The sequence below is a fragment of the Zootoca vivipara genome, chromosome 1 (assembly GCF_963506605.1).
Source record: "Zootoca vivipara chromosome 1, rZooViv1.1, whole genome shotgun sequence".
In the NCBI taxonomy this organism is placed as follows: domain Eukaryota; kingdom Metazoa; phylum Chordata; class Lepidosauria; order Squamata; family Lacertidae; genus Zootoca; species Zootoca vivipara.
In genome coordinates, this window is record NC_083276.1 from 15081932 (window position 1) to 15102832 (window position 20901).

A 20901-nucleotide genomic window follows, 5' to 3' on the forward strand; every position below is an offset into this window, starting at 1 on the left:
TACCCTACCTGCTCTGAGTTAAGAGGCACAACTTGGTGTGACAACATGCACTAAAAAGGACTTTGAGGTCTTCACCTTTTTCTTCTCTGCCTCTTGTTGATCTTTCACCATCTTCTTCAGCTTATCATTAGCAGCTGCATTCTTGACTTCCAGCTCCTGGCTTTTTATCCGCAAGTCACGGCGAAGTTCTTCAACCTAGAACCGACAGGAAATTCTCAATTAAAGTGAACTCTATTCAAAACAACTTCCAAGGATTGTTATGAATGGTTTCTTCCTTCTTCCAATGCTCTTTTCCTTAAGACTCATACCTGGTCAACCGTTTCCTTGATCTTCCTAAGGCCAACATTCAAATGCATCTGCTGCTCTTCCAGCTCACTCCGTTTCTCATTGAACAAATTGGCATAGTGGTTGATGAAGTCCAAATAATGACGAGGAGTGATGGCCATTGTCCTGCCACCTCGTTTGGCTAGACGAGCATTAGCCTGCCAGAAGGGGAAAAAAGAGTGTTAAAAAACTGATGTATTTTAAAATATCCTTCGAAGTAGGAAATGTTTTGAGGACTGCAAGAAGGTGCACAAAAAGTGAGAGGACAAACCCACCTGATGAAGGGTCTGGTGAACAAACACACAGCTGTTCACGATGGCTTCCCTATGTGATGGTGGCTGTGGCAGCTTGTCATAGACAACTGGCATGTAGTCTGGTACAATGTAGTTTGGCTTTTCTAGGTCCATTTTGCTGGTGAACTCTTTGCCAACTTGATAAAGCGCCTCTGTCGACCAGTCTCCAAACCAGTTCAAGACACACCTAAAGCAAAAGATGACACGCTTTGAAGACTAACCGTAGTTTACAGTCCTGCTCATCTGAATTATCCATACACCAATGTAATGGGTGTAATGGAAAATAAGCAGTTGTGTACCTGTTGAAGAGGGCTGGAGATGTAGCTGCTCTGTCCTTCAAGCCCTCGGAAGATGGGTTCATGGTGAAGACCACATGGAGATTACGAATGACTTGGCTGGTGAACCATTTGTAAAGTTCTTCATGCGAATCCAACATCAAACCCTCTTTCTGGGCTCCTTCCTTACACTGAGTCATAAGTGTGGCATATTCGTCCCCTTCAAACAAGCCAGGAACCTAAATGGAAGAGAGACACCTTAATTTACAGACAGATCTCTGAATTTTGTGTTGAGATAAATATTGATGAGGATCCAATGACAATCTGAAATAAGAGCCTCTAAAAAATTGTTTTTTTCACAGAATGTGCAAGACCCTCCAACGAGCTAATAATCTGTTTGGAGGTGAGGGATTATTGGTTTCTTTCTGTTGTATTATGTATTTTATATTCTCATTTTGTATTGTTAAGTTTTGTTATGTTATGTATTGTTATTTTGTGAACTGTACTGTGATCTTCAGATGAATGGCAGTATACAAATTTAATAAATAAATTACTATGTTTGGAACAAGAATTATAATGGTCTGTATAGCAGCTTGTCAGTAATCCAGAATCTCTTAAACAGGATTGGATGGCACAGTTCGGACCCCCCCCCCCAAGTCCAGCCTTTAGTAAGGTTACCTCTCCATTGGCCAGCAGAGTATTCATTCTCTCCAGGAATCCAGAATCAAGTACATTTGATTCATCCATAATGAATGCTATTTTCTCATTCTTGCAGCCAGATCGTCTCAATACTGTTCTCAGATCTTCATCAAAGTCTTCACCAGTGTACTTTCTATGCACCTGTGAACATCCGTTATAGATTAAACGTCTATGATTTTTATCTAGCCTGCCAAGCTTGATTTAATGCTGCAGGAAACAGAAGCTGGACCTTCAGTTTAGGGAAATGGGCACACCAACCTTAATTTGGTAGACACTTAAGCCATTCATCCAAGCCACAAATCGCGAGAGAGTAGTTTTTCCTGCTCCACTAACACCAATGAGAAGTAAGTGTCCCTGAGGCTGACGGAAGATTCTGAAAAGAGAGTCTTGACTTAGAAGATACAATACTGACTAGCAGAGAATCCCAGGCATGCTTACTCAGGGGTTAAATTCTATTGTTTTCAATGGCACTTACTCCTACGTAGTTAACTGTGCCTACAATTGCAGCTTAGGAGTAACTGGTAAACAACTATCCCCTACAAAAATACTGGTACATAGTAGGCAGTATTCTTTGTGTTCTGCTCTAGCACTCAATATCCAAGTGATTAAAAAAAAACCTGCATCCCCTTTCTAAATACATACTGGATTGGTTTAGAAACATATTTGCCAAGGTGCTACAACTGGAAAAAAGTTTAGAACACAAGTGCCATGTACCTGTCAATTCTTAGCACATGGTCCAAGACTTCATTGAACAAGACAAGTGGTACGTCAAGTTCTTCTTCATAGAAAACCTTCAGTCTGGCTTTCACATAGTCTCTTAGCTCTTCTTGATTAACTGGAATATAATCCTAAAAGACAGTTTAAACAACTACTTATATACTTGCAAACCATAAAGCATCAGCATTGGAGCTGTCCTTGCTTATGACAATATTTGAAGAGGCACAAAGTATTGCCTATTCATGAAGCTTATCCACCCACCTCAATTAATTGACTGCCTCATGTTGACTAACAATAATCCCCAAGCTTTTCCCAAGTAGGAAACAGTGGTGAGCAACAAACAAATACGTCTTCCCAAGACAGGGAATGAGAAGCAATCACTGAAAAAAGGGCAAGAATGAAGACAGCCACGTGGGAGAATTTTGCACATGCAGACGTAGACTCTTTTTTTACAAGAAGGGAAGCAGAAGAGGAGAAATGTATGTGAGCTGGACAATGGGACAACTCAATTCCCATACAGGCAAACATTCTGCCTGAATGGAATATGGACCTAATTACATTTATTTTAAGAGACACTCAAAATCCCAGGTAGCTCCATTCTTGCATGAATCTCACACTAAAACAGATAGTAGCTACGGTTCGTTACACTGGGGGGGGGGGGAATTGAGAGGTGCTCATCCTCAAAAGGATAGCTGTGCCCTGATATCCAAGGAAGTTTTAAAAGCGAGGTCAAGACAGTAACTTCCAATATAAACACACTAAATGTAATTATGCTCCTTTCTGACTAAATTATCAAAAGAAATATTATTCAAACCAAGTCAACACCTGCCACCAATGATTAAGTCATGATAATACAATTTGCAACTGATTAAAGGAGTTTTAATGTCATAGGTTTTCTCAATCAACTGAAAAAGCAGAAAAAATTAAACGCAGCACACTTCTATATGCCCACAAACTAAAGCAAGGTATTAAAGTTCAAGTAAGAGGCAGAGCTTCTACCTTGGATAGCCAATTGCTGTACAGAATGGGCCTGGCCATTGCTTTCTCTTTGTCTATGTTGGGGAAGTGCTTCAGAGCTACCATGTCAATGTTTTCATCAGTCCACCGTCTCTCCTCATCTTCCACAAGCCTAGATAAAAGGAGCAACCATTAGTATTAGAAAGCACATTAACTGCTTAAAGTTAAGACTTCATGACAGAGAAGATTTGGCATTAATACTACAGTGGTACCTCGCAAGATGAATGCCTCGCGCAACAAAAAACTCGCTAAATGAAAGCGTCTAGCGATTCTTTGTTGCCTTGCAAGACAAAGTTTTCTATGGCCGCGTCTCGCAAGACGAATTTTTTGCCGTCTGCCATTTGTTTCCACAAGACGAAAATTTTCGTAAGATGACACGACCCGCGGAACGAATTACTTTCGTCTTGCGAGATACCACTGTATTTCATAAGTGTGAAATGCACTTCTCCCAACTACTAGCGAAAGGTAATGGTTGCTTATCACTTGCGACGGTCTAAGATTCAGGGACACCACGGGCGAGTAATCCGTGTTCTGAATATTCCTTTGGCTAAGCAATCCCCCCCCCGAGTTTGTCTAATCTTTTGAACCCAGACACTGACATTTACATCATATGCCCAGAGTTCAAATTATGAGTTGTGAAAAGTAGTACTCAGCTAGCTTGAAATTTGCTCACAAATTCCGTTATCTAAACATGTTTAAAATATACTTTCCCCCCAGTTAGCCATCTACTCTTTTCCTGCATTAAGTAGCATTAAGCTTGACATTCATATGGAAGAGATAGATTTGGGTGGAAAGATGGCCCATAGCAGTGGTACTGAAACAGGACCTATAAATACTTCCACCAACTTTCTACCCCCAATAAGAGACACTTTACCTGTCTTGGAAGAGACGCAGAGCTTCATGTGCCCAAATTCTAATGAGGCCTTCGACAGGCAATGTTTCCAGCGGTCTCAGAGCTTCGAAGATCCCTCTCACCCATCGAGTCATTTCACGGGGTGAATAGATGTAGTGCGGCTGTGTGTCTTGAGTAAACCTTTCCTGGAAGTAACAGGATAAGGAGTTGTCCATAGTAACCAGGGAAGTATTTTTTAACTACTCGCTCTAGACATTTGATAAAAAAAGCTGCAGAGTGCTTTATTATTCCAGTTACCTGAGACATTGTGTAGAACTCAACCATGGCTGCAGTGAGAGGTTCTGCATAGGTGCGGAGGGATGGAATGAGCCGCAACATAGCGCGATTGAAAGTGCCATAGATCTGAGTGAGGGAAGCTGGGCCAGGATAGTCCACGTACACAACAGGAACATGGCGCAGAAATCTAGAAAGACATACAGGAGAGCCTAAATACATGGGTCTAGATATGGCAAAAACAGATCCCGAAAGCACAGCACTGGCTGCCATTGAGATGCCAGGCCACATTCAAGGTGTCGGAACTAGCATGCAAAGCCTACTGCAACAACAAAAACTCTGAAGTTCTACATCCCAGTAGCCAAAACATTAATAGAGCATTTGAAAGGCTGAATCCTACTTCTTAGTAAAGCACATTAATATGAATTTAGACTGCAGCAACTTCAGCAACTTATAGATAGCAATGTGGACACATTACCTATGTGAAAGAGGCTTCCTTCCAGGATCTGTAGGTGGGTTACACGCTCCAACAAACTGAATTCGCTCCAGTTTCACCCATGTCTGGTCAGATGTGCGGTAGAAACCTCCATGTTCCACCATCTGAGGATTTGAGAGAGGCGGTTACAATGGAGTGTAACTACAACAAAAAAGTTGAGTTCTTTAATCTGACTTATACTCACCTGTCTGATGAAGGATATGACTCTCTGTGTGCCGTATTTATCCATATCCGGCAAGTTGATTTCGTCACAGAAGAGCACCAGCCACTTTCCTAGCTGGACAGGAGCCAGCACCACACCGTTAGGCGTACGCCTGTATTCACAGTAGTGATCAAAGGTTTTCAGGAGCAGCTCTGGAGTAGTAGCACTGGAGAAATTCAGACCAACCACCTAAAAATGCAAGGACGTGATCAGGAAAGGAATACCAGCAAGATCCAAGAGGCATAAACACTGCCAACTGGTGACAGCTTTTAAAGTTTTGTTGCTCTTTATGAATGCTGCTCATGTTTCTACGGGAGGAAGTCAACATCGTGCTCTTCTGCTAGCATGCCAGGTTAGCTGAATTTGTTTTAATTGCTTTTTGTAAACTTGAAAAGTGGTATATAAAGTTCTTAAACTAACAAACGATTCTGGCTCAGAGGCAGGCTTGTTCTGCTTATTGCATTGTTGTGCAGAGAGATTTAATTAAACATGGAAGATGAATAAATTATTCTGATCTTCTTCTGCTCAGTGGCATTTTAAAGCCTGCAGATGTGGTTACTCATTCAGAATGTTTGGAATGGGAGAAGGTCACACACAAAGAACTGTTTACCTCCATGTCAGGCAAAGCCCTGAGTGCACTGAAGAGAGTCATGGTCTTTCCAGAACCTGGTGGGCCACACAGCACCAGGGGTTTGTGCTCTGCAAGCCAAGTATACAACAATGCTTCGTGGCGGACGGTGTCTAGGGTTGGCACCACAACATCAGGAGCTGCCACTTTGTGAGTCTCGACTTCAATCTGCGGGACCTTTGACTGCCAGGGAACCCACTCTCCAGTAATTGAGACCTATGGGGAGAGAGAAAGAAAAATAAGTATCTTGTATTATCTGCTTCTCCTGCTGCCAAAGCAACAACTTGGTGTTGTCTAAAAGCAGCTACTTCAAGGTTTAACATTACTTGCACCATTAAGCTGATAAAAAGCATTTAAAATAAGTTTGTTTATATATTGCTGGTACTACTGACTTCTATATATTTATATTGGCCCTGCTTTTGTTTGCTGGAATTTAAAAAAAGTGAAGTGCCTCCACTAAGCCGACAGCAGATTGAGAACACTTTATAAAAGATTTTAACAAAGTAACTCATTACAGACAGCAGCTAATACACTTCTGAGTGGGGGGAAATGACTCAAAAATACCTGAGTATACCATCTAAAAGCAAAGTATACTTTTTTTTAAAAAAACTTATTTATTCCGATATGCAAGTGTATGAATTAAAAACCAACCAGATCAACAAGGCTCAAAGGATCAGTCTGTAAATCTGATGACAGCATTAAATTCAAATCACCAAGAAATTTGTTTAGTTAAGCGTATGGTCCAAAATGTAAGCGCACTGAATATGTTGCAGCTAAGTCTTTGGAAGAAGGCTATGAAATCATCTATTTTGTTGTATTGATTAAGTTTTGTGCAAATAGCATCAGTAAGTAATTACATTAAGCCTGGCATTTATTAAATAGAAAGGTTATTTTTTACCTCATAATCAATGATAGGTATATTTGGTGCAGAAGGCAGTGGCACAGTTGTGATTCTCCTGATGTATTCACCCAGCTCGGCTCTCATCTTCAGACGGCTGTCTCCGCAAAGGGACCACAGAATCGCATACACGAGGTATCGCTGGGAAAGTTCAGAAACTGATCAGTAAAAGTGCAGAGAAAAGGGAATCCCACACAAGAGAGCCACATGAAAATTACCAGCAAGATTAATCAACAAGGCGGGCAGCTTGGCAGTTCCCTCTTTTTTGTTTACTCAGCTATGGGAATTACCTGGATGTAGCGTTCCAGCTGATCTATCTGCATAGGGAAGTCTGGGTGGTTGGCATTGTACTGTGCTACGTTGCGGCAAGCTTGGTGCAGCATGGAGAAGAGAGAGCCAAGACAGCGCAAGCGTGTGAGGTCCATGATGTGCTCCAGCTTGAAAGCATGTTCAAGCGCCTTCGTCACCAACCCATTTGATGTGAAGTATGGCTGCATAATTGTTGCTGCATCTCTCTGAATCTGTTGAAACAGCATTTTGTCAACCATTATTCGGGCAAAATAGAGCTGAACTACTTGTATAATAATTTGCGTGCCCACAGCAAGGTGGTACTGCAATCTTTCATGTTATATGCTCTTGAACTATACCTGCAACATTGGGGAAGCTGCTTCCTCCCCCTCATCTTCCTTGCCCTTTCTCCTACGCTGAGCTTCCTCTTCACCTTCATCCAGAGGGATGCTCCTCAGTCTGGCCAGGAAGTTGTTGAAAATCATGTCAGTGCTTAGAACATCTTCACTGAACCAAACCATGCCACACCTTGACACTGTGGCCAGAGTAGCATACTTCAGATCTTGAACTTCAAACATGATGCGCACCTATGGGAAAAAGCAGAAAGATGGCTTAGAAACCAGCGTTGACCTCAAAATTATCTGAGGACACAGCTGTGGCAAACTTCTAAGAGTTTTCTCCTTTGACTAACCTTAGCCCATGCCCTGATAAGAGCCTGCATGACAAAACTAGGGAGTAACAACCTACTTCCAAACTATGTCTGCTTGAAACACCTTAAAATGAATTTCCTGGCTGATAGCAGCACCTCAAAATTACCAGACATTTTCCCAATCCAGCAATATTGTCCAAGCAAATTTATTCTCTTATTTTTTGGGGGGGAGGGGGAAGAGTAGCTAGCCTTACGTTTGGTGGAAGGCTCAGACGTTCTCCATTTGGCAGTGTCAGCAGCTTGTTGTCATCCAGAACAGAGTTCAAATTCTCAACCCACTCAGGATCAACATCTCCATCGAAGATGATCCACTGCCGTTTCTGTAGTTCGCCTCTCACGTTATCTATTATCCTAGACAAGGGAATAATGTAGGGCCATTTGAGAAAACATCCAACCAGCCCAAGTTCTTCCTACACCTGGGAGAAATTTCTAGCTCACACCTTTACTTATAGCCACACACTCACTTTCTCAAGACATGCGTAAACAGTCCATCTGTCCACTCTCTGGTGTTGGGATCGAGAGTGCCATAGAGATGGTCTTTGCTGATGGCTTTGGGATCGATGATGTGGGCAACACCTTCCACACCCTCCAGCCTCTCCAGTGCTTTCAGAAGAACTCTCCAAGCCATGGTCTTTCCACTTCCAGATGGGCCCACCATCATCAAACCATGATTGATCTGGGTAATTTGGTAGAGCTGAAGAACCTATGGAGAAGGAGACAAATCGAAGTGTTGCATGAGGAACATCTTAATGTAGAATGCTTTGGGTGGGTCCAGCTGTCGCGGTCCAAAAACAAGGAAGGCCACCACTTTGCTGAAGCTAAAGCAAGTCTGGGTTTGCTCAGTGCTTGGGTGGGAGACACCTAGGAACCACATGTATACCACCTTGGGTTCCATGATGGAGGAGAGATAGCATATAAATAGAAGGAAGATATAATTATCTTGCTTAGATTTCTAGAAGGCTGTTTGTGGCCAGATCTCACATAACTTTGTGCTATTTGTTGGCAGTGAGCGCTGATGCAACCTACCTTTTCAACCCACATGCTGCCAATGTCTTCCCCATCGCCGTACGTCAGGTACATTTCCTGACAGACCTTCTTAAGCTCTTCCCTCAGGGCAGTCATTTCTCCACGGTGATACTGAATGCCAGGGAACACATCGGACAAGAGACTGAAAAGCAATGGTATGTCTTCTGCAACCAGTTTGGGTACCATTGTTTCACAGACACTCTGGATCAGGATCTATACACAGAAGAACAAAAAAACCCGGCTTGCTTGTTAAACTCGTGTGAATACTTGAGATCCTACATCAGAAATACTTTTTAATTATTTAATTATTGTTGTTGTTGTTGTTGTTGTTGTTGTTGTTGTTGTTGTTGTTGTTGTTATTTATTAAATTTATATACCACCCTTCATCCAAATCTCTCAGAGTGGTTCGCAAGAAAAGAATGCAAAATAGAAGCACAAATACTTAAAATCTACATGCTAGATCAGGCTTCCTCAACCTCGGCCCTCCAGATGTTTTTTGGCCTACAACTCCCATGATCCCTAGCTAGCAGGACCAGTGGTCAGGGATGATGGGAATTGTACCGTGTTTCTCATATTATAAGTCATGTCTTATATTAATTTTTTCTTCAAAAAAACACGACATGGCTTATTTTTGAGGGATGTCTTATTTTTTAATAAAGTGCACGCGGGCGCTGTTTGCCGGGCTTGTCAAGCCCAGCAAGGAGCGCCCGCCGATCTTTGGTGACAGGCGGGGGTGGGGGGAGAGCGGAGAACGATCTCCGCTTCCCCCCCACCCCCGCCTGTCACACAGGACAGGTCCGAAGATCGGCGGGCGCTGTTTGCCGGGCTTGTCAAGCCCAGCAAACAGCGCCCGCCGATCTTCGGTGACAGGCGGGGGTGGGCGGAGAGCGGAGAACGATCTCCGCTTCCCCCCCACCCCGCCTGCCACACAGCACAGGTCGGCGGGCGCTGTTTGCCGGGCTTGTCAAGCCCAGCTAGGAGCGCCCGCCGATCTTCGGTGACAGGCGGGGGTGGGCGGAGAGCGGAGAACGATCTCCGCTTCTCCCCCACCCCCGCCTGTCACACAGCACAGGGCCGAAGATCGGCGGGCGCTGTTTGCCGGGCTTGTCAAGCCCAGCAAGGAGCGCCCGCCGATCTTTGGTGACAGGTGGGGGTGGGGGGAGAGCGGAGAACGATCTCCGCTTCCCCCCCCACCCCCGCCTGTCACACAGGACAGGTCCGAAGGTCGGCGGGCGCTGTTTGCCGGGCTTGTCAAGCCCAGCAAGGAGCGCCCGCCGATCTTTGGTGACAGGCGGGGGTGGGGGGAGAGCGGAGAACGATCTCCGCTTCCCCCCCACCCCCGCCTGTCACACAGGACAGGTCCGAAGATCGGCAGGCGCTGTTTGCCGGGCTTGTCAAGCCCAGCAAACAGCGCCCGCCGATCTTCGGTGACAGGCGGGGGTGGGCGGAGAGCGGAGAACGATCTCCGCTTCCCCCCCACCCCCGCCTGTCACACAGCACAGGTCGGCGGGCGCTGTTTGCCGGGCTTGTCAAGCCCAGCTAGGAGCGCCCGCCGATCTTTGGTGACAGGCGGGGGTGGGGGGAGAGCGGAGAACGATCTCCGCTTCCCCCCCACCCCCGCCTGTCACACAGGACAGGTCCGAAGATCGGCGGGCGCTGTTTGCCGGGCTTGTCAAGCCCAGCAAGGAGCGCCCGCCGATCTTTGGTGACAGGCGGGGGTGGGGGGAGAGCGGAGAACGATCTCCGCTTCCCCCCCCACCCCCGCCTGTCACACAGGACAGGTCCGAAGATCGGCGGGCGCTGTTTGCCGGGCTTGTCAAGCCCAGCAAGGAGCGCCCGCCGATCTTTGGTGACAGGCGGGGGTGGGGGGAGAGCGGAGAACGATCTCCGCTTCCCCCCCACCCCCGCCTGTCACACAGGACAGGTCCGAAGATCGGCGGGCGCTGTTTGCCGGGCTTGTCAAGCCCAGCAAGGAGCGCCCGCCGATCTTTGGTGACAGGCGGGGGTGGGGGGAGAGCGGAGAACGATCTCCGCTTCCCCCCCACCCCCGCCTGTCACACAGGACAGGTCCGAAGATCGGCGGGCGCTGTTTGCCGGGCTTGTCAAGCCCAGCAAGGAGCGCCCGCCGATCTTTGGTGACAGGCGGGGGTGGGGGGAGAGCGGAGAACGATCTCCGCTTCTCGCCCACCCCCGCCTGTCACACAGCACAGGGCCGAAGATCGGCGGGCGCTGTTTGCCGGGCTTGTCAAGCCCAGCTAGGAGCGCCCGCCGATCTTCGGTGACAGGCGGGGGTGGGCGGAGAGCAGAGAACGATCTCCGCTTCCCCCCCCACCCCCGCCTGTCACACAGCACAGGTCGGCGGGTGCTGTTTGCCGGGCTTGTCAAGCCCAGCAAGGAGCGCCCGCCGATCTTTGGTGAGAGGCGGGGGTGGGCGGAGAGCGGAGAACGATCTCCGCTTCTCCCCCACCCCCGCCTGTCACACAGCACAGGTCGGCGGGCGCTGTTTGCCGGGCTTGTCAAGCCCAGCAAGGAGCGCCCGCCGATCTTTGGTGACAGGCGGGGGTGGGGGGAGAGCGGAGAACGATCTCCGCTTCTCGCCCACCCCCGCCTGTCACACAGCACAGGGCCGAAGATCGGCGGGCGCTGTTTGCCGGGCTTGTCAAGCCCAGCTAGGAGCGCCCGCCGATCTTCGGTGACAGGCGGGGGTGGGCGGAGAGCAGAGAACGATCTCCGCTTCCCCCCCCACCCCCACCTGTCACACAGGACAGGTCCGAAGATCGGCGGGCGCTGTTTGCCGGGCTTGTCAAGCCCAGCAAACAGTGCCCGCCGATCTTTGGTGACAGGCGGGGGTGGGGGGAGAGCGGAGAACGATCTCCGCTTCTCCCCCACCCCCGCCTGTCACACAGCACAGGTCGGCGGGTGCTGTTTGCCGGGCTTGTCAAGCCCAGCAAGGAGCGCCCGCCGATCTTTGGTGACAGGCGGGGGTGGGCGGAGAGCGGAGAACGATCTCCGCTTCTCCCCCACCCCCGCCTGTCACACAGCACAGGTCGGCGGGCGCTGTTTGCCGGGCTTGTCAAGCCCAGCAAGGAGCGCCCGCCGATCTTTGGTGACAGGCGGGGGTGGGGGGAGAGCGGAGAACGATCTCCGCTTCTCGCCCACCCCCGCCTGTCACACAGCACAGGGCCGAAGATCGGCGGGCGCTGTTTGCCGGGCTTGTCAAGCCCAGCTAGGAGCGCCCGCCGATCTTCGGTGACAGGCGGGGGTGGGCGGAGAGCAGAGAACGATCTCCGCTTCCCCCCCCACCCCCACCTGTCACACAGGACAGGTCCGAAGATCGGCGGGCGCTGTTTGCCGGGCTTGTCAAGCCCAGCAAACAGTGCCCGCCGATCTTTGGTGACAGGCGGGGGTGGGGGGAGAGCGGAGAACGATCTCCGCTTCCCCCCCACCCCCGCCTGTCACACAGGACAGGTCCGAAGATCGGCGGGCGCTGTTTGCCGGGCTTGTCAAGCCCAGCAAACAGCGCCCGCCGATCTTTGGTGACAGGCGGGGGTGGGGGGAGAGCGGAGAACGATCTCCGCTTCCCCCCCCACCCTCGCCTGTCACACAGGACAGGTCCGAAGATCGGCGGGCGCTGTTTGCCGGGCTTGTCAAGCCCAGCAAGGAGCGCCCGCCGATCTTTGGTGACAGGCGGGGGTGGGGGGAGAGCGGAGAACGATCTCCGCTTCCCCCCACCCCTGCCTGTCACACAGCACAGGTCCGAAGATCGGCGGGCGCTGTTTGCCGGGCTTGTCAAGCCCAGCAAGGAGCGCCCTCCGATCTTCGGCTCTGTCCCCCGATGCGCGACGGCTCGGGGAAGCAGGCAGGGAGCTCCTGCTGGGTCCCGCGCCTTCGCCTCTCGCTCGGTCGGGGCTACACGACATGGCTTATTTTCGGGGTATGTCTTATTTTTCACCAACCCTTAGAAATCCTGTCATGGCTTATTTTTTGGGGATGCCTTAAAATATGAGAAACACGGTAGTCTCAAAACATCTGGAGGGCTGAGGTTGAGGAAGCATGTGCTAGATAAAATGTAAAGAAATAAAAACTTTGTGAATGATGCAATGTCAATTACTGAATTTTCCTTTAGATTTTTAGATACTGTACTATGGAGAAGACATGAAGTTTGCTCACCCTCATGATGAACAGCAGCATTTCTGACACCAATTTAAATGCCTTCTACCAAAGCCTACTGGTAGCCAGCTAAAGCAACATCTACGGCAGCAAGAGGCATGATAGGCATGAATACAGAGTGCAAGAAATCAATCAATTTAACACTACCCTCCTTTTGTGCATCCATAGTCTGCAAGCATCTGCGTACGTAAATGTACTTTACATTAGTTCCGTCACATGCAAACCCAGGCTATACCTCTTGTTCTGGCAAGTTCTCAGCAATTTCTCCTTCATCAACCACTTCACCACGCTCCTCCTTCTCCCGTTTTATTCTCTGAATCCTCTCTCTCTTCACATTGCCAGCACTGATCAGGACACTCTTCAGAGCTCTCAAGCCAAAGTCATAATGGCTTTGAGAGGAGAGCTGCTCATCACATAACCTAAGGAGCCAAAGACACCAACTGATTAATGCTGAGGTTGGCTTGGAGTTGGATGCTTTTCCAAGTTATACTGCGGTTGCATAAGCACAGTCAGATGCATCAGAATAATTGATGATTAAGTTTCAGAAATATAACAATGCCAGCAGCAGGTTGGACCAGTCAATGCTGAATTCACACAGCTCTAAGAACAAATCATGCTATGCGCTTCTACTACCAAGCAGTGTTTCTTACTTGAAGAATGGGACAATCTTGTTGGCAAGCACTTCTGCTGTCCGAAATCCCTGGGAATACAACATGACTTGGGCAATCAGCTGACGGTCAGGTTTTGTCATGGCCAAGCTCCGGAACAGCTTCTTCAAGTTGTCTGGGAGATTTGATCTACCGGCATAGCCAGGGTTCATTGTGATGAAAATTGCCATGTCTGCGCTCACTTTCACTTGTTTGTTCAGCAACTCACAGGTAATGGTGGTAGAAGCTGGAAGCAAGCATTGGTCGTTCAGTCTGCTGTTCTTAACCAAATCAACTTGTGTATGCACGCATACATGAAAGGAAGTCAGCAAGGCACCTACTCACAATAAAAGCCACTTATATTGAAATACTAGGGGCTGATGACTCTTGCTTGCTTAGGTCTCCAAGCACCCTTCTCCTCCTCTCCAAATTCCCCTCCCCCCCTCTTTGTTCAAGCACCTGCTCCCCATAGCCCACCAAACCTTTGCAGCTCACCTGCACCACCCCTGTCACCCAACCCACCACCCCACCTTTCTCAGCTGACCTGCCCCACTTCCCTAAGCCCAGCTCACTGGCCCACCACTTCAGCTTGCCCCACCCCCACTCACTTGCCTGCCTGACTCTAGTGCTTGTCTCACCCTGAGCATATGCAGGCTGTTGCCACTGTGACGACGACTAGCAAAAATATAGCACGGAGATAGAACCCATGTTTATAATGTCCAATTTTAAGAGAGATGTTAATTGGTTGGGGGCCCCCAGAGTTTGTTTCAGGAATTGTATCCTGTTAGATACCACACATGAATAATTAGCTGCAGAGTGTGTTTGTGTCAAACATACTTTTCTCCAAGTTTGGATTTGAATGTTCTCGCAAGGCTTCTTGGATGCACTGGACCTGCTGGGAAACGGCTGAAAGCATTCGCTCCTCAAGTCTGTTGAATTCGTCAAAGCAGCCCCACGCGCCCACTTGGCAAAGACCCACAAAGATGCGTCCCATTGCCTGAAGAAAAGATCGGGAAGGTTAATGAACACTGAGAAGCTGTGGAGTATTATACAGCTGAATAGTAGACTGAGCAGTTGTAAAACGGGGCTGGATTTTTCCTTAAGTTTTAGAGAGGCAGAAATTGCTCTTATTGGGCAGGGCATCCTATATGGTACCAATATTTTGTACAGACACAGAATCAAAGAAGTGCTCCTCCTCTTGCTTCAGAATACGGGGCTGCCCAATGAAACCAACTATAGCTTCCCTGTACAGTAGACACAGACACTTGAAACTTGCAGGATTATCAGTATTCCAAGGTAGCATAGTTGAAACCACCATACCTGGAAGTCAAATGTTTCGTCGCAGTTGAACACGAGAACAAAGCGTCCAAGCTGGTGACCGAGAGCCTTAACGGATTCTGTTTTACCGGTTCCAGCAGGCCCTGTCCATTATATAAAAAAAGAGACATGTTTCATGTCATCTTAACCATCACTTCCAAATAATAGCCATGCCCAACACTTGTTACCACTTTATAGCCATACAATTTTCTTATAACCCTCAGTCTCTGGAGGATGCAAGTCAAATTCCAGCTCGATACCAAACTAGAACCCTAAGGCATTGTACATAGGACTCGCAGGAGACCTTCTACCCAGTAATTAAGTAGGTGTGTTTAGTTTCAGCAAGACTGCTATATTATATAGCAACCCCGAGATCCTTTTAGTTAAGACTAAATTATCTGTGCAGCTATTAAAATCGCTTTGCTACCTAAACACACTATTTTTTTTTGTTTCCAGCGTTAAGAAAGTTTTCGAGAAATGGGCATACAGAAAACAGTAACCTACCAAATGGAGAACCTCCCAGCCTGGCTTCCAAAGCTTGGGTCATTGTCAGGTAGCATCGATCAGTAAGAGGAGTCTGCACCAGTTTATCCTGAACGCCAAGGTATTCAAAGCCATAGTTGAACTTGGCATTGGCCATCTGGATGGACAGTTGCTGCAACACGTCTGTCTGTTTAGGGTCAAAGTAGAACCTCATCTGGCTCAGCCAATCAAAGGATTTGGAGTTGTCAATTCTGCTTTTAATCAGTGATCGCGTGACATCCCTTTGGTGGACCAGTTCAGTGATCTTTTGAAAAAAAGAAAAGGTGAAATTCAGAATGCGAAGTATCAAAACAACTATTTCATGAAACATTATGTTTAAAAGCAATTGGAGATGGGACATCTAGAGAGTGTAACGAAGGCTGTGGGCTTACCAGGTGTTCCAACTTTCTTCTGCGGAGAGGTGGCTGCTCCATCAACACAGAGTCTGCAAGCACATTCAGGGTGACCTCAACATTGGTCAGCACAGACTGCAGAGGACTGCTGTCACCGCCACCGCCCATGCCACTCAAAGCAGACTCCACGTTTTCTGACCAGGCAATCTGGGCTGACAGGACAACAAGCTGGGCCTAGAGCATTAAACAAAAATAGACATTGGCTTTTGCCAGATGTTTCCCTTTCCCTCCCCAAAAAGCACAATGTATTTTCTGAAGGCTGAAGAGAACAAACCTATACCTGGTATTTGTCAATCCAGGAGATGTAGGTAGCTGGATCAATAGAGGTTGCTTTGCCAAAGATTTCGACTTCTGTGACAGACTCGGCAAGCAGTTTGGCAAGTGTGACTCTCATTTCTTTCTCAACAAGTGTGAGCCACTCGTTGATCTTGGGATGCTCCGTGATTGAAACAGGAGTTTTGAACAGCACCTGAAGGAAAAAAAACCAAGTTTGCCTAAGTGTGTTTTTCTTTTCATAAAAGCTAGGATGGGGAATCTTTCTAGTTGGTGGGCCAGATTTAACAGTCTGCACATTTGTCAAATTCATCGCAGGGAGATAGAAGATCTGCAACATGTGAGGACTTCACAGTGATGTGCAGAGCTTGCAAATAGCCCTGTGTGGTGCTTTGAAGCACCAGAGAGACTTGGAATTCAGCTAACAAGAAGTAACTCGTTTTAAACCTTCTTTCTGCAGCGATTGGCTGTGTGACCAAGCCCCCTACGGAAAACTTGAACACACAGCTGATTCAAAGGGTTTGGAGTTACCACCTATCAGCTAATATGCAGTAACTCCAAACCTGCTGACCTTTGGAGAAAATATATACTTGTAAGAACAGAGGCTTTTTCCCCCTTTCCAAATGAAGTTGCAGAGCCCCTTGAACAGCACTTCCCAAGTGCTTGACAACCAGCTAATGCTTGGGGTCTTGGTAAGCCAATTGGTGGATCCTGCCACGCCCTGCCTTTACATGCCCTTCACCTGTTGTCAGGTGTAGGGCAGGTGGGCGTAGCTTGCTCCTGATGGCCTGATTGTTCAGAGGTTCCCCACCCGTTTTAAAGAGTGAGGTATCCCTTCACTGTACCTCCTCTCCCTCGCGTGAAGATATTCCCAGAACAATGGAGCTGTCCTCGTTAAGGATGATGCTCGCCACTCCAGCAAACATCTTCTTGAAGTGCTTCTGCAGTTTAGCTACGTTCTTGCTGTTCCCTATGATTTCGAGCAAGTCTTCATCACCAACAAAGTAGAACCTATAAAAAATAGCGCTTGACATTTTAATGGACAAAAAGGGATACAGCGAAATGCAAAGTGACAAGCATCTAGTACCCTCAATAAATCCAGGATTTTTCTATGTGGACTGTCAAGTGAAGCAACAGAAGACTACATTTGTCAGCGGACGGGAGCTGTTCCATTTGGCTGCAGTAGAGGGAGTGAAGGGAAACAAGGTAGCCATCAGCTACGCTGAGAAGCCAGCTCTATCAGGATTCTCCCTCCCACAACTGTTACCTGGGAGCTCCCACTCCACCGGGATGCAGCAGAGGAAGGGTGAAGAGGCCACTTCACCAACTCGGCAACCTTTTGCTCCTCCAACCCATTCAACTCTTTCCATTCCAGTTGATCATTCAAACACCTTTGTTGACTAACAGAAGAGGAACCTGCTGGATCAGGCCAATGGTCCACCTAGTCCAGGATCCTGCTCTCAGTGGCCACCCAGTTGCCTATGGGAAACCCTCAAGCAGAGCCTGAGCACAAGAGCACTCTTCCCTCATGTGGTTTCCAGCAACGGGCATTCTGAAGCATTACTGCCTCTGACTGTGGAGAACTAGTGCCTGAGTTTACTTTTTTCCTGCCCCCCCCCAGTATTTTTTGGGGGTCACATATTTAGGTTGTAGGCCTAAGACCAGGGCCCCATCTTACTACTGATTTTTATAAGCCACGTTGAAGTCATTCAAACATAAAATAATAAAGCCAACAGCATTGTTTATTGTATTTACATATTCACATTTGCCGTTAGTAGGTAGGTAATTAGTTTTGGTCTAAGACAACATGGGAAGCCCAGGCCGCAAATTACTGAATCCAGTTACTATATAGTATTGTGTCAAGTCACAAAACGTCTCAATCCAAGGCTCCCAAATGAAATTTAATAAAAAATAATACTGGGGGGGGGGTATTGTTTTTGTTACTTATTATGGTATGTATTTTTGTGTTTTGACATCGTAAACTGCCTTGTGATCTTCAGATTATTATTTAAGAAATAATAATACTGGGGGGTATTGTTTTTGTTACTTATTATGGTATGTATTTTTGTGTTTTGACATCGTAAACTGCCTTGTGATCTTCAGATTATTATTTAAGAAATAATAATACTGGGGGGTATTGTTTTTGTTAGTTATTATGGTATGTATTTTTGTGTTTTGAAATCATAAACTGCCCTCTGATCTTCAGATGAAGGGTGGTATAGAAATTTAATAAAGTATAGCTCTTCACTGAAGGCATATATCTTAATGTCAACATTCACTCTCTTTTAAAAGCTTGTTCCCAATCTAAATTACTTCCAAGCCAAAATTTGCACAGGTGGTATAATATTTTGGTCAAACACAAAATTAGAACATGGGGATGATAAGGTAACATAAAACCTGGGGGGACAACGTATTAATGCCAAAGTTTGCTTATAGAACAAAACTAATGCAGTGAAATATCAATTCTTTACCGAGGGAAAGAAGCTCTCTCTCTCTCCAGGTACTCTCCCAGAGCTTTCTGGATCTTCCCAAGCAAGTCTGCTAATCTTTCCAGTGATCTCTGTACACCCTGAATATTCAGAACATCCATGACCAGGGGAGATTTGGACACCTTTTTCATGAGGGCCAGAAACTCTGTACTGATGCTGTGAAGTCAAGGAGAGAGAGCATTGAAACAAAACAGAACCACCACCCATCAATGTCCCAAAGGAGGGACACACTTATACATGAAAGCCTCCTGGGTGAGATAAGAAGTCACAGAGATTCCTGCATTCACATTTATCCTCGAGAACAAAACATTACCTTTGGAATCTCTGTGTTTCAACAGGCAACAGGTGCTTGATATCAGCGCTCCCAGTGAAGATGCCTTCCAGGTAAACCCAGCGCCTCTGGACATCTATCCAGACATCAAAAAGTGCCATGATACGATTCAGTTTGTCTTCCCAGCTTAGGGCATCTTCTTCAAACACCTGCAGATCAATAAATGGCTTCCATTTATGTAACTGAGTTACACATTTATTGCAAATAAAGCACAATGCATCTATATTTAAGCTGTGCTTGCTAGTTAGTCATAACTATACAAAAGGGTGCAAACTGAAGCATATGCATTAACATTCCTGAATACAGTACATTAAAGAGACAGAAAAGAGCAAAAGATACATTTTGGGTTCTACCTTGTAGTATGGCGATAGCTTCATTGCAGAAACACTGTTGATGTGCTCTTTTACTCTGTTGAAAAGGTCATCCCAACCACGAATCAAACGACATTTGTTCTGGTAGTTAACCAAATCCAGCTCGTAGGTGTTCCACATTTCTCTTATCTTTACAGAAAACAATGTACAGTGATGTTTAGGATTAAAGGTAAAAAAATCAGGCAGGCCCAGGCTGCTTTTCTTTAAAAATAGCCCAACAAACGAAGAAGAGCCAGAGAACATCTTCATGCAACAAGTGATTGTCAGGAAGCAAGACCTGTGGCCAGATGTTCAAATGGTTCCACTTTTGATTCTATCATTATTTCATTCTACAGTAATTAGCTGTTTCTTTATTTAATAAAATGTATATACTGCTTGATAGAGACAAGCAGTTTACAAAAAATATAAAATGTTAACACTAACGATCAAAAATATTCAATAGATGATTAAAATCAACAGCAGCTGCCAAGAACAAAACTTTTTGAAATACACCCTGCAGCCTGATGTAGGTTTAACCAACTGTCCTCTAAAAAGTTGGACTTCCTTGGGAAGAACAGAATATTGAAAGCAAGTTGCTCCTTCTTCTTCAGGAAGACTCCCCTGCACTCCTGAGTACAGAAGGCTGTGTTCCTTGAAGGAAACCTCTTAGCCTTTTCCAGCAAGTCTTCCTGCCACTTTCCCTTTACTCTCTCAGTATGCAGAGTCACAAATAAGTAGCAACCATTGCATCAGGACTTCTTCTTTCAGTGACAATAGTTTTGTTTGAGTTAAGGGAACTTCGCTGGAAATACAGATTTAAAGTTTTTGAACGAGCAAAAGTATTTATTAAAAGCCAATAGGTACCTGCTTCAAGAATTCTTCCAGTGCCATCTCTCCCTGTGCTACAAGTAGCACATCTTTCACAATCAGTTCATTTTTCTGCAAATCAACATCCCAAATCTGCCCCAGGGTTAGTTCGGAAACCACCCAATTCACATGCAGCCTCTTCATCAGTTGCTTCCAATGGCGATCTTTAAGAGCCTCTGACTTCAACTCTATCACCAACATGTTTATCTGCGGGGGGTGGAAATGAAGGAAAGGTGTAACCTTGTCTTGTTAGGCATCAGCACGATGTTCTATCCAGAGGTCTTTCATAAGCAAGCTTACCTTCATGTAACCTTTCAGGAGCCTCTGCACGTACTCATAGGATGCATATTGCCGTAAGCGAGCAGGGAAATTTTTCAGCTGGTTGAGTAAGCCATCTAGACTTTGTCGAAGCTGTAAGGAACATGGGGAGCAACTTTTAACAAGTTAACAGACTGCGCAAATTGCTGAGCATTATACTCATTTGTCACCTTTATTAACAGATGGCTCACCCAATTAGTCCTGTTTGCCAGGAACACTGACCAAGTTATTATCTTGTTCTCCTTTTTGATAAGAGCCCATCTGCATAAGTTGCTCTTTATCAAGTCACTCAAAGACTCCCTAAAAAAGACTAGCCTCACAAACTCATTCTACGTGTTCTTCTAAAATATCCTTTGCCACCTGGTCCCAATGTGCTACTTTCATGCATCTTGCCTGCCCAAATTCCATACCAGTACCACCATGCCCCCCAATTTTTATCAAATTTGTATACCACCCTTTATCAATAGATGTCAGGGTGGTTTGCAACATAATTTCAGCTTCTCCTT

The 20901-nt window shown here is 46.5% G+C and overlaps 1 protein-coding gene across 2 annotated transcripts in view; it reads right to left on the reverse strand.

Annotated features, from left to right (window-relative positions):
- Nucleotides 1–20901, reverse strand: part of DYNC1H1 (dynein cytoplasmic 1 heavy chain 1) — a 62540-nt gene that overhangs the window by 20231 nt on the left and 21408 nt on the right. For both annotated transcript variants that reach the window (XM_060271770.1, XM_060271767.1), the window contains exons 19-50: nucleotides 20378–20488; nucleotides 20075–20284; nucleotides 19214–19360; nucleotides 18843–19009; nucleotides 18512–18685; nucleotides 16886–17051; nucleotides 16048–16236; nucleotides 15747–15941; nucleotides 15337–15619; nucleotides 14836–14936; nucleotides 14353–14512; nucleotides 13519–13762; nucleotides 13104–13287; nucleotides 8699–8911; nucleotides 8137–8375; nucleotides 7867–8023; nucleotides 7323–7550; nucleotides 6966–7196; nucleotides 6676–6816; nucleotides 5760–5993; nucleotides 5132–5338; nucleotides 4930–5051; nucleotides 4476–4641; nucleotides 4200–4363; nucleotides 3308–3437; nucleotides 2306–2439; nucleotides 1850–1964; nucleotides 1571–1732; nucleotides 917–1131; nucleotides 600–804; nucleotides 309–482; nucleotides 76–195 (exon numbers count right to left, since the gene is read on the reverse strand). In XM_060271770.1, the coding sequence (XP_060127753.1) occupies nucleotides 76–195; nucleotides 309–482; nucleotides 600–804; nucleotides 917–1131; nucleotides 1571–1732; nucleotides 1850–1964; nucleotides 2306–2439; nucleotides 3308–3437; nucleotides 4200–4363; nucleotides 4476–4641; nucleotides 4930–5051; nucleotides 5132–5338; nucleotides 5760–5993; nucleotides 6676–6816; nucleotides 6966–7196; nucleotides 7323–7550; nucleotides 7867–8023; nucleotides 8137–8375; nucleotides 8699–8911; nucleotides 13104–13287; nucleotides 13519–13762; nucleotides 14353–14512; nucleotides 14836–14936; nucleotides 15337–15619; nucleotides 15747–15941; nucleotides 16048–16236; nucleotides 16886–17051; nucleotides 18512–18685; nucleotides 18843–19009; nucleotides 19214–19360; nucleotides 20075–20284; nucleotides 20378–20488 (5688 nt within the window). The remainder of the gene's footprint in view (nucleotides 1–75; nucleotides 196–308; nucleotides 483–599; nucleotides 805–916; nucleotides 1132–1570; nucleotides 1733–1849; nucleotides 1965–2305; nucleotides 2440–3307; nucleotides 3438–4199; nucleotides 4364–4475; nucleotides 4642–4929; nucleotides 5052–5131; nucleotides 5339–5759; nucleotides 5994–6675; nucleotides 6817–6965; nucleotides 7197–7322; nucleotides 7551–7866; nucleotides 8024–8136; nucleotides 8376–8698; nucleotides 8912–13103; nucleotides 13288–13518; nucleotides 13763–14352; nucleotides 14513–14835; nucleotides 14937–15336; nucleotides 15620–15746; nucleotides 15942–16047; nucleotides 16237–16885; nucleotides 17052–18511; nucleotides 18686–18842; nucleotides 19010–19213; nucleotides 19361–20074; nucleotides 20285–20377; nucleotides 20489–20901) is intronic.